At 46.7% G+C, this 12362-nt stretch overlaps 1 protein-coding gene across 4 annotated transcripts in view; it reads left to right on the forward strand.

Moving 5' to 3' along the window:
• The first annotated feature begins 343 nt into the window (after window positions 1-343).
• Window positions 344-12362, forward strand: part of SMOC1 (SPARC related modular calcium binding 1) — a 145576-nt gene continuing 133557 nt past the window's right edge. For all 4 annotated transcript variants that reach the window (XM_081508812.1, XM_081508814.1, XM_081508815.1 and 1 more), the window contains exon 1: window positions 344-756. In XM_081508812.1, coding sequence (XP_081364938.1) covers window positions 658-756 — 99 coding nt within the window. In that variant the 5' untranslated portion in view covers window positions 344-657. The remainder of the gene's footprint in view (window positions 757-12362) is intronic.

Raw genomic sequence — 12362 nt, forward strand, 5'->3', positions numbered from 1 at the left:
ACGGGGCTAGGAGTGTTTTCCCTGCCTATTTCATCCGACTGGTGTGACAACTCACGTACTGAAAACTAAACATGCTTAAGGTGTTTAGCCGGGCGGGCATTCTGGTACGTTCAGGCTGCTGGAGCTCTCGGACGCTTCCCTGGACCGAAGGGGCAACAGAAAGTTCCTCCTTATGCCGGTGTCTCCTAGAGCCCACCCGGCCGAGCCACCGATTGTCGCTTCTCGGTGGGGACGGTCGCGAGCCGCCCCTCTTTCCTCTCTCCCATTGGCTTTCACCTGCCCAGGGGCGGCTGCCACGGGCCTCTCGGCGCGTCACTCAGGGCCGCCCGGCTCCGCCCCGCTCCTCCTGGGGGTTTATAACGGGAATTCCCATGGCCCGGGCTCTGGCATCCAACCTGCTGCCGCCGCGGCCCAGCCGAGCGGAGAGCGCCGCGCGTAGAGCACACGCTCGCGCTCAGCTCCGCTCCCGGGGCGGTTCATGAGCGCGCGCTCCGGCTGCAGCCTCCGCGATCCCGCGCCGCCCCGCCGCGGCCCCGCAGCCCGCCGTCGCCAGGGTCCCCGGGGGTGGGAAGGAAGGCAGGAAAGCCGACGCGGCCGTGCGCTCTGTGAAGCCCGCCACCGCAGCCCGCAGCCCGCTGCCCGGACCGGCCTGGCACCATGCTGCCCGCGCGCTGCGCCCGCCTGCTCACGCCCCACTTGCTGCTGGTGTTAATGCAGCTGTCCCCGACTCGCGGCCACCGCACCACGGGCCCCAGGGTAAGTGCGCCCCCAGCCGCGCGCCCACCTGCGGAAGGAGACCCAGGTCGCTGGCCTTCATCCCTTGGGGACCGGAGAGGGAGGTAGCAGAACCTGTGCCCCACCCCACCCCCCTCACCTACCACCCCGTCGCCGGTGGGCTTCTTGGCGAAGTTGCTGAAATTAAAATTTCTCCCATTGTTCCCCCCCGCCCCACCCCTTCTTTCTTGCAGCACCGACTCTGCCTTCCCCCTCCTCCCCCTCTCCCCCTACTGTCACTGGTGAGTTCTCTTTCCCCATCTCTCCTCCCGGGGCATTTTGCTCCAAGACCCTTAGAGGTGCCTCCTGCATCCGAGGTGCCTCCTGGATCTCCGCTCAAGCAGGGCTGCCCCGTGGGCTCACCCCGCGCGCGGTCCCAGAGCGCTGGCGTTCTTGGCAGGCGGCGGCGGCGGGGGGGTTGGGGGGAGAGCAGCTCTGCCTCCAGGGTTTTAGGTTACCGGAGAGCCACACAAGGACCTTGTGTTGTTGTTGTTTTAAAAAGCGATCGCTGCTCGTAAAACCCACAGCAGATAATTTTAATGCTCCCTCCCGCTGGGCACAGCCGCAGAGGAGGGGTAGAGATGGGGGGCTGTGGAGAGCTGGTGGAGAGGAACTGGCAGTGTTCGAGGAGCTCTTTCCTTGCGTTCCGCCAGGGAGGTTGCACTGCTTGTTGAACCTTGGTCTGATTGGAGTTCCTGAACGATGTGAAACGTGCCAATTCTGCGCACAGGCCAGGCTGTCCAGGGCATTGTAAAACCTCCGGAATCAACAGCATTGTGTTCCTTTCTGGGCTAGATTCTTGCTCCCATATACCCAGTTGGTCTAATGAAGGATTCCACTACCTTAAAAAGTGTACTCTTAAACCACCCACAGGTTCATTTGACCAAACTTATCCAGACCATGAGGGTTCCCAGGTGGTTCAGTGGTAAAGACTCTGCCTGCCAAGCAGGAAGCTTGAGTTCTATCCCTGGGTTGGGAAGATCCCCTGGAGAAGGAAATGGCAACCCACTCCAGGATTCTTGCCTGGATAATCCCACGGACCGAGGAGCCTGGCGGGCTATGGTCCATGGAGTCACAAAAGAGTCAGACATGACTTAGTGACTAAACAACAACAATGACTAGAGGATCTCTGGCCAAGAATTACCTTATGTCAGGGCAGTTGTCTGTCGAGATAGCTGCCTGCCTCCTCCAGGCAGCAGGAGAGTCCATGTGGAAGTAGCTAGTATATTTGTGAAAAGATTGGCTCCTTAACCAGCTTGTGCTTTCCTGTATGTTGTTTGGCCTAGCCCATTGCCACCTGTTCAGATTGCAGGTTCTTTCTTCCTAGCGCTCGCTCCGTGAGAATCATCTTTATAACTGTCGTGTGTGTGTGTGTGTGTGTGTGTGTGTGTGTGTGTGTGTGTGTTTGTGTGGGAAAAGCCTCGCAAAGCTTGACGAGCCTTAATGACTGCCCAGATGCTGGCTGATTACATCTGAGCCTGGCTATCACTGTGAGATCAGATTTGCAGCCACTTAGGAAAGAAAAGTGTTTGTCCCCATGTTGGGCCGACCCTTGCTTTTATGACCAGATGTGCAACAGCAGCAGTTAAAGTGCGGCCGATTAGAGCCAGGGCGTGTCATAAATCCTCGACAGCAGGCATTCCCGTAGCTGGGGCAAGTCAGGGCTCTGGGAGTGACTTTTATGGATGCAGATGAGGATGCCTTTTAAATGAAGCTGCTTGGTTTGATATTAGGACTCGCAGCTTTTAAACTCCGAGGTCAGGAGAGCCACGGCGTTCCCTCCAATAATTAGGAACAGTCAAGACAAGAGACGCAGACCAGAGCACCCGGCTGAAAGCTGGATGCCCGCCCACATGAGAGGCCCGGAGACAAATGGTGGGGGGCTCGTTTGTTGCTGGGCGAGTCTAGGGTCTCAAGCCATATGGCTCTCCTTCCTTGCCTCCTGAAACTGGAGGAAGCAGCTCTTAGGGGAAAGCTAGGGACTTCAAGGGAAAATCGAGACATGGGTTAGTTTTCCCTCAGGCTTCTTTAGTTTATTAATTTGATAGAAATGGTGGAACACAAATAGGAAGTGTAAATAAGCTTCTGTGTGTTCCAGCTGGACTTTTTCTCTTTCTCCCTTTCTCTGTCTCCCTCTTTCTCACACAGACTCACACACACACACACACACACACACACACACACACACACACTTAGAAAGTACCAAGGGAAAGCTGCTGTGTTGAGCATGTGGTTACCTGGATGCATTTATAGACCCCAGTAAGAGCCCCCATTTATGAATTCTTGGGCCGGGCACTTTCCATGATCACTTATGTTTATAAGAGCAAGAAGGTGGGTCTTTTTAGTGTCATTTTGAAAGTGAGACTCAGAAGGGTAAAAGTCTTGCTTGAAACATGGTGCATGCGTAGCAGTGGGAGCCAAAGCCCAGTATATATGGATGTGCAGGTTGTGGGCTTGTGTGCTTTTCACACCACCAAGCAGCTTCAGGAAGTGTTCGTCAAACTAGTGATGCCATCCCCGTTAAATGGGCATCAGGCGAGTCTGTCTGTAAGAAAGTACTATTAACAAGATTTTTTGGTGTCTGCATCGCTAAAGGGTGATGCCTTTGAGTTTCAATCTATTCCGGAAGCCTGCAGTTCTCTTCTGTGGCTTCTTGGTGGCGTCAGAAATGCGGTCCTGGTTGTGGGCAGCAGTGTCATGGGAGGAGCAGAAACATCTGGCTGTTGCAGTGTTCCCTTGGGCATCCCTGGGTGTCTTCTGTTAATCTTTTGAGTGACAGAGGCTTAGGGATTGGCATCTTTTCCAGCTGGTTTTCTAGGAAACCCAGAGCGTGCCCTTTTGGTTTAACTTTATCTGGCTCACTAATTGAGCTCCCCTGAGGCCTAGACCCCAATCCTTGCCCCCTTATTTGCTTCCTGCCTTCATAAAATGCCTGACATTTGTTTGACTCTGGCTTCCAGCAGCTATCAGGTATCAGATTGGAGGCTATTATGTAGGAAGCACCTGATTTCTTGGTCTCTCGGCTCTGAGAGGCCACATGGCTACCTGGCATGCTGGTCAGGAGCTTTTTAATTACGGAGGAGGCAGCCATTTCTTTAATCCTGCACAATTTACTGAAAATGTTTCTGGGGAAGGTTGGATGGGGGAGGGGCTCTCTCAGGCCCATGGAGTGGCCCAAGCCAAGCCACTGCCTGTCTTTGTCTAAACCTCCATCTGTTCTGCAGACTGGGAGCTAGATGAAGGCAGGATTGTGCCCAGCTTGTCCATCGGTGTATCCCCGGGGCTCAGCACAGGGCCTGGCACCTGTGGAATGAACAAATCAATGCAGATGATGCGTGCTTTGACATTTTATTTATTTATTTATGTCGGCCTCCCTGAGTGGCATGCAGAATCTTTGTTCCCCAATCGGGGATTGAATCCTTGCCCCCTGTATTGGGAGCACAGAGTCTTAAGCACTGGGCCACCAGGAAAGTCCCCAGATGATGCATGTTTATCAGTGATTCACAGGTTCCACTTTCTTGGTACAGGACTGGAGGCAGGGAATAGATTTTAAGAAGTTTGAGAAATAGAAGAAAAATTTGATTTCTTAATTTTTTTGGCTGTATTCTTTATCCTCTCTCCTCTCGAGTACTCATCCTTTGAAACCTAGCTCTAGCATCACTCACCATGTTTGTTAGAATTGATCACTCTCTACCTTTGCACAGCTTCAATATCTGATTCACTTGTGTTCTTAACTTTCGCTAATTTTACAGTGAGCATCTTGAGATCTGACCAGCATGTTCATCCTCTTAGCATTAACTTGCCCCATTGGCACTCCATCCATGGTCTTGTCTTGTTAAATGAACAAGTTTACAACCTCTTGAGGGCAGAGTAAAGATGTTATTTGTCAGTGGGCTGGTCACACTGCATAGCGTACTGTAAATATTTATTGAAATGAATTTGACTGTACTGTGACATCCATGCTGGACTCCCTGCTCTCATTTAAATGAAATTGGTTACTTAACAATTTATTGTTTTTTTCCATTTTAGGCTTTTGTTCCTAAAGCGTGTGGGGTGATTATGGGAGGTGTGGGGGTGGAGAGACTGAGCAAGCAAAACTTGGATGGGGGAACAAGCTTTGGCTCCACATAAATCCTTTTAAAAACTTGCATTTGCCCAATGTGAAGCAGCTTGTAGACAGTTCCCTTCTCTTTGACTCACCTGTCTCAGTGTTTGGATGAGGGTGGGGCCTTGTGTCTGCAGAGATGCCCTTCTTATTATCTGTGTTCAGAACAAGAGCCTTTTTTTTTTTTTCCCTTTTTTCCACGTGGTGAATTTAGCTGAGAGGCTACTCTGGTGTTAGGCCAAGAATCTGATTTAAACCTTTTGATTGAGCTGGCACGTGAAATTTAAAGAAACACAATTGAGGAAGACAGGAAGAGGAAGCAATCATCTTAGAAACTCTGGGAAATCCAAGCAAGTGGAAAACACTTTGATATTATGTCCTAAAGTTGAATGTGCGCATTTTTTTTTTGCCACTTGTCTTGTGGGATTTTAGTTCCCCATCCAGGGACTGAACCTGAGCCCTTGGCAGTGAAAGCTTGGAGTCTTAACCATTGGACTGTAAGGGAATGTCCCAAACGTTCACATTTCTTACGGCCTAGTGATTCCACTTCTAGGTGTATACGCCCAAGAAAAATTCATGTCCAGAAGGAGACATATGCAACTGTGTTCACACTACCACAAACCTGTAAAGAGCCAAATAGCCATCAGTTGGAGGGTGGAGAATTATAGTCAGTCAAAACAAATGATCAACAGTGACATGCAAAAAATATGGATGCCTCTGAGTAATAGGATATTAAGTAAAAGAAATACAATGAAAGATGCAATGTGACATCTTTTATAAATTTATAAACAGCTAAAATCAAAGAAAAAACTTTTTAGGAACACATATAGCTGCAAGAAAACTATATGAAAAGAAAAACAAGGTACACAGGATCAGGGGAGGTTAGGGTGAGGCAGAGATTGGATTGGCTGGGAAAATCATATGGTTAGTGTAAGTGAGTATCAGTACTTTACCTTTTCGGAGGAAAGGGGAGGTGAGGTGAGTTTGAAGTTATTTGTCCATTGGCAAAGATCAATAGCTGGTATATAAAAAATAAGTGTGGCTCCTGCATAGGCCAATATTGACTGTGTCATGAACAAAGTTCAGTTCAGTCACTCAGTCGTGTCCGACTCTTTGCAACCCCATGGACTGCAGCATGCCAGGCCTCCCTGTCCATCACCAACTCCCAGAGTTTACCCAAACTCATGTCCATTGAGTTGGTGATGCCATCCAACCATCTCATCCTCTGTCATCCCCTCCTTATCCCGCCCTCAATCTTTCCCAGAATCAGGGTCTTTTCCAATGAGTCAGTTCTTCGCATCAGGTGGCCAGAGTATTGGAGTTTCAGCTTCAACATCAGTCCTCCCAGTGAACACCCAGGACTGATCTCCTTTAGGATGGACTGGTTGGATCTCCTTGCAGTCCAAGGGACTCTCAAGAGTCTCCTCCAACACTACAGTTCAAAAGCATCAATTCTTTGGTTCTCAGCTTTCTTTATAGTCCAACTCTCACATCCATACATGACCACTGGAAAAACCATAGCCAAAGCTTATGATTAATTCAATTCTTTGCACCCGAGATCAGATGAACACAAATTCCCTGAGTAGGGACTCCTTTCTTGTCTCCTTCTGGTCCCTCCTGTCGCTCTTTCCAGATGTGTGTCTTAGAAACTAGCTGAAATACCATGTTGGGGAGTGATTATTGGTTTTTCTTTGAATTCTTGTCTGGTTAGACCCAGAGCCAGCCGAGGCTCTGGTGTAAATACCTACATCACCTGGCCAATGGGCTCGTTTGTAAAGCTGAGCCCACTGTGGGCCATCGTGCACCTTCCTTGCTCAGGGGGATCAACCTTGTACATCTGAGTCCCCAGCCCTGCAGAGCATAAAGGTTCACTAGCCGACGCTTGGGCCAGAAGCCTTACTTGCCCGTGGGGGTGGGGGAGGCATGTTTCTGGTTGATCCCTGCCTCCATTCCGGCCTCTTCCTTCAATCCCAATGGCAGAGGCTGGGGAGGGGAGCATGGCCCCTGCTTAGCAGGTACAGGGCACCCTTTCTCTCCTGACCACATAGAGTTCTATTGTTTAAGCAGCCAAGTTCTTGGCATCGCTGCTGCTGGTGGGGGGGTGATGTCAGTGTAGAGGCCGCCTCCTGCTGCATTTGTCACCGTGAAGCAGTTTGGGAGAGGACAAGGGTTGAGCTGCGGATCGGAAATCGATCAGAGCTGCTTGTGAGGCTGCCAAACAGGGTTAGCGTTGTACAAATGTGCTGTGCACGAACCCTGAGTCCCTAAGAGAGTAAGAGAACTGGATCTCCACCAAGACTCCCAACAGCCTCATAAGGACCTCAAGCGACATAGATCAGTATAGCAATTAGTTGGACTTCCTTTTGCACCTGATGTCATTCTAAACTCAATTGCTAGATCACAAATTAATCTTAACTTGGGCAGACATGTTAGGTGTGGAGCTCTTGTGTACTTCGGCCGTCCCCTCGGTTGATTTCAGCCTCTTTCCTCTGGAGCTGGAGCTGGGTGGCCTCTACGAAGCCACTCAGAAAGTCTGGAGTCTCAGACAAAACCTTGCCACCATCAGGGAGGACAGGGACAGAGTGAGGTTCTACGAGATAATGTCAGGTGCTTTGAAACCTGACAGATACTCGATAAATGGCAGCAACTGTGCCCCTTCCCATTAAAAACTATTTCTCACTGCAGCATTGATCTGATTCTAGTAGATAAAGGCCAGATGGTTTTATTTTTTTTAAGTGTTGGCAGTGGAGAAAAACTGGACTCACTTTTCAGAATGTTTCATTTTTAGGACTAGATAGCATCTCTAGGACAGCACTGGGAGTTCAAAATATGGGGCATATTAATTATGTCTCTCGAAAAATTCTGCAAAGCCCCAGGGGAGAGGACGCAAAAGTAGTAATAAGTGAGATGGTGAGGTGGACAGTATTATAAAAGGGCATTGAGCTCCCCTTCAGGTGCTCAGTGCCCCTGAGTGGCTCAAAAAACAAGGACTCCAATGACTTCCCTTTGCCAGTGGTGCTATGCAGTAGACCTTTTGGCCAGGATGAACATGTCCTATATCTGCACTGTCCAGTATTAGACACGTGGCTATTGAAAGGGGTTTTGTGGGGGTTTTTTTGTTTGTTTCTTTGCTATTGCAGTTTTAAATGTGGTGCATAAAACTGTGGTGAAGTGGCTTTTTAACTTGATCGTAATGATTTTAAGTGTAAATGTCAATAGCCACAGGTGGCTAGTGGCTATCGTATTGGACAGCATTGGTCCCTCTCCGAGGTACCCCACCTTACCGCTCACCGTATATCTCCTCCCCTACGTGGGGATATACAGACTTTGGTTGCCCTCAGCCGAACTGTATTTCCTGACCTCTCCTTCCCTCCTCTGTCCAAATCCCGCCCATCATTCGAAAGCCTCCACTCAGTCCTCCCAGCGTTGCCACAGGAGAGTTCTTTCAGCCCCCTATGCTTTGCTTACCCCCAGAGCAGTGTGTGTCCCCATCTGCCCTGTATTCTAGGCTGACCAGAGAGGGAGGGCAATGGGACACAGCCTTCAGGGGTAGACAGACCCAAGTTTGAATCTGGCTCTGCCGCTGTGAGCCTGGGCTGGTCATGTAACCTCTTGGGTCCCTGGTTCCCCAGTTTGTCTAGTGGAAGTCATAGCATCTACATGTCAGGGTGGAGGGAGGATGAAGTGGGAAGTCTTAGCCTCCTATTCCTGTTCCTACTCCTATACCTTTTCCTCTTGTAATAAATAGTACAAACCCAGCGGCTTAAGCAACACAAATTTTTGGAGGTCCAAAGCCTGACACAGGTCTCAGTGGGTTGAATAATCATCAGAGCTGAGTTCCCTTCTGGAAGCTCTAGGGGAGAATCCATTTTCTTACCTTTAGAAACTGCCTGCATTCCTTGGCTTGTAGCCCCTTTTCACCTTCAAAGCCAGGTCAGGTCTTTTTCATGCTGCCGTCTCTCTGGTTCTGACTCTTCTGCTTCCCTCTTCCCCACTAAAAGACCCTTGTGATTGCTGACGTTGGGCCCACCTGCTGCTGCTGCTGCTGCTAGGTCACTTCAGTCATGTCCGACTCTGTGCGACCCCATAGACGGCAGCCCACCAGGCTCCGCCGTCCCTGGGATTCTCCAGGCAAGAATACTGGAGTGGGTTGCCATTTCCTTCTCCAGTGCATGAAAGGGAAAAGTGGAAGTGAAGTTGCTCAGTCGTGTCTGACTCTTAGCGACCCCATGGACTGTATGTAGCCTACCAGGCTCCTCCGTCCATGGGATTTTCCAGGCAAGAGTACTGGAGTGGGGTGCCATTGCCTTCTCCGATGTTGGGCCTACCAGGAGGGCCCAAACCATTCTCCTTATTTTAAGGTTGGCTGATTAGCAACCTTAATTCCTCCTTGCCGTATAACTTGGCAGTTGTTAGCATGTATTAGTTATTAGTATGTATAGCATGGGAGTTAATAGCAGTATTAGGATTAGGACGTGGGCATTATTCTGCCTTGGAGAAGGAAATGGCAATCCACTCCGGTATTCTTGCCTAGGAAATCCCATGGACAGAGTCTGAGCCTGGTGGGCTATAGTGTGGAGGCTCTTGAGGAGTTGGACATGACTTAGCGACTGAGCCTACCACATTCATTAAAGGTCTAATACAGTGCCTAGGTTATAGAGGGTGCTTGGTAAGTGGGGGTCATTACTGTGACCTACAGCTGTGAATTTCTTTCCTTTTAGAATGGAAGTCTCTTAATGGTGGCATTGCTTAATTATCTTTATAGACTCCATCCTGTGGTTAGTAAATAATTACTAAATAACAGAATTTTTGATAAATGTAGATTGTTTCTTTCCCTTTAAAGAAATATTACACAGTAAAAAGAAATAAAATGTAAAACAAAATATGTAATCCCCTTTGCAAAAAAAGAGTTGATTTATGTTTAGAAAAGTGAGGTGGAGTATGTTATGCTGTTAATGGTGGTCATTGTGGGGATATTCCATTTCTATGAGATGTGTCTTAGTAATTATTAAAATAATTTTGTTTACAATGAGCATTTTTAATCTCAGAGGAAAGTAATGTAGATTAAAACAGGCATGATTCAAAGAAATACCCGAAGATGTCTTAATCCAGACAAGCCCCCATCTACATCAGACACAGTCAGTCCTATGTTCATGTGGGGTTGATTTTTAGGTTAGTAACTATTAACGTCAGGCCTCTGACTCAATTTCTGCATTCTTTGAACTCAGTCTGCTTTAAAGGAGAGTCTTCAATTAACCTCAGCAGGATGTAACTGTAAAAAGTATATTTATTGCTGCTGGTGGGAATATAAATTAGTACAATCACTTTGTAGAATTACCGTTGAAGTTGCACATACCTGTTGAGCTTGTAATTCCACTTTGGCATATGCCCCAGAGAAACGGGCTGAAATGTGTACTAAGAGATGTATTTAAGGATGTTCACAGGAGCAATTTTTGGTAGGAAAAATTGTAAACTGGCTAACTGTTCATCAACAGGAGACTTGAAATAGAAATTTTGGTATATCCAAATAATGGAATATTACACAGTGTTGAAACGAACATAAAGCATCACTTATTATCATGGATCAAATTCAAAATCAAAATATGGGGTGAAGAAAGGCAAATTGTAGAATGCATACTTCATGGTGCTATTATTTATATGATGGTTGAAAGCATGCAAAATTATATGTATTTTATTTAGGGGTACATACATACATAAAAATGTATGATGGACTTCCCTGGTGGTCCAGTGGTTAGGACTTTGTGCTTCCAAGGCAGGGGCATGGGTTCCATCCCTGGTCTGGGAACTAAGATCCCACATACCATGCATCATGGCCGATAAATTAAATGCATGGAAATTAAGGGTAATGATAACTCTGAAGCTCAGATTATTTTAGTTACCTAGGGTACGAGGGCAGGAGAGAGAGAAACACTGGTTGGTATTGTTTTATGTTTTTAAAGTGGAAGGTGAGTACATGGATATTTAAATTCCTTTTTACATGTATTACATACTATATCATAACATTTTCCACAAAATATAAAAATGCATTTGGATAGATCACAGCAAAGTTTTAAGAGTAAGTAATAAAAGTGTTGTATCTGCACAGCGTCCTCTGCTCCAAGCTTCTGATAATGTTTTTCCTTTCCCCTGAAGACCATGCTCAGGGTCGTTCAACCAAACTTGTGATCCCCATCAGGCACTCAAGTGCTGGCCACCTCCCTCCTGCCCTTGTGAGGCCCTGAGGCCACATCTCCTCCCCTGAGCTCCAGGTGGGCCAGGTGGGTACAGGTGCAGTGTCCTTTTTCCATTCCTGCCTGGTGGGCCCTCTGCTCTTCTTGTTGTATTGGCTGTCCCTTGATAGTTAGAGGTGAGGTTGATCATTTTCTCAAATTTATTGGCCATTGGTTAGGGTCACCAGAGTTGGCAAATAAAAATACTAATATTAGGTTGCCTAAATTGTAAATTGCATAAATTTGAATAATGTAATGTAAAACAATGTAAATTGCGTAAGTTTAAATTTACATAAGCAACAGATAATGTTTTAGTATACTTATTATGCTAAATAACTTACTATAATAATTCTTTGTTATTTGTCTGAAATTCAAATTTAACTGGGTGTCCAGTATTGTATCTGGCAATCTTACATTAGTTCCTTTTCTTCCAGTAGTCATCCGTCAAGTATTTTTGCTAGTTTTTTCAAAATAGGAGTGGTAGTTTTTGTTTTTTTTTCTTCACCTCACAGACTGACTTGGGAAGAGTTTTTTTTTTAAATACTAAGAATATCAGTCTGTTTTGCTATCATGTCTGGCAAATGCCTTTCATTATGAAAAAATACTAGTTTCAATCTTCTAAATTTTACGCCTTTGTGTAACCCATCTGTCATTATGGTTTCTGTCTTTGGTGTCAGGATGAGAAAGGTCTCCTCCTCCTAAGTATATAGAAATTAGGGTGAATAAGTTTCTAAAGGCTCTTAGAAATGCAATACACGGGTCATCTATCGATTTAATGTTTGATATGCATTTATGTGGGAAATGGGCTTCCCTGGTGGAACTTCTTAAGCAGCCCCTATGGAAGGAGCACTTGTCCTTTATTTCAGAAATCCCCAATAGCATTTAGAAAGAAGATATGTCAACCAGAAATATTCTGTCAAGGTTATTACTTGGGGGAAGTTTATATAGAAAGTGTTACTTTGAGTAAGCAGGATTTCTTGGAAATGACGCTAAGACTCTGGCAAAGAGCTTAGACTCTCCTTCATCTCTGGGTCTTTTCCATTCATTAAAAAAACTTCCAAATATACAAAAGCAAAGACTAGTATAGTGAATTCCAATGAACAACTCCTAGCCAAACTCGATTCTTGCACCTGTCCCTCTAGTCCTTTGATCATATTATTTTGTACCAAGTTCAGACATTATATCTTATTATCCATAAATATTTTCATATATCTCTAAAGATAAAGACTCATTAAAAAGCACCTAACCACAAA

This window comes from Giraffa tippelskirchi, chromosome 7 (assembly GCF_054371585.1).
Source record: "Giraffa tippelskirchi isolate mGirTip1 chromosome 7, T2T-mGirTip1v1.2.pri, whole genome shotgun sequence".
In the NCBI taxonomy this organism is placed as follows: Eukaryota; Metazoa; Chordata; class Mammalia; order Artiodactyla; family Giraffidae; genus Giraffa; species Giraffa tippelskirchi.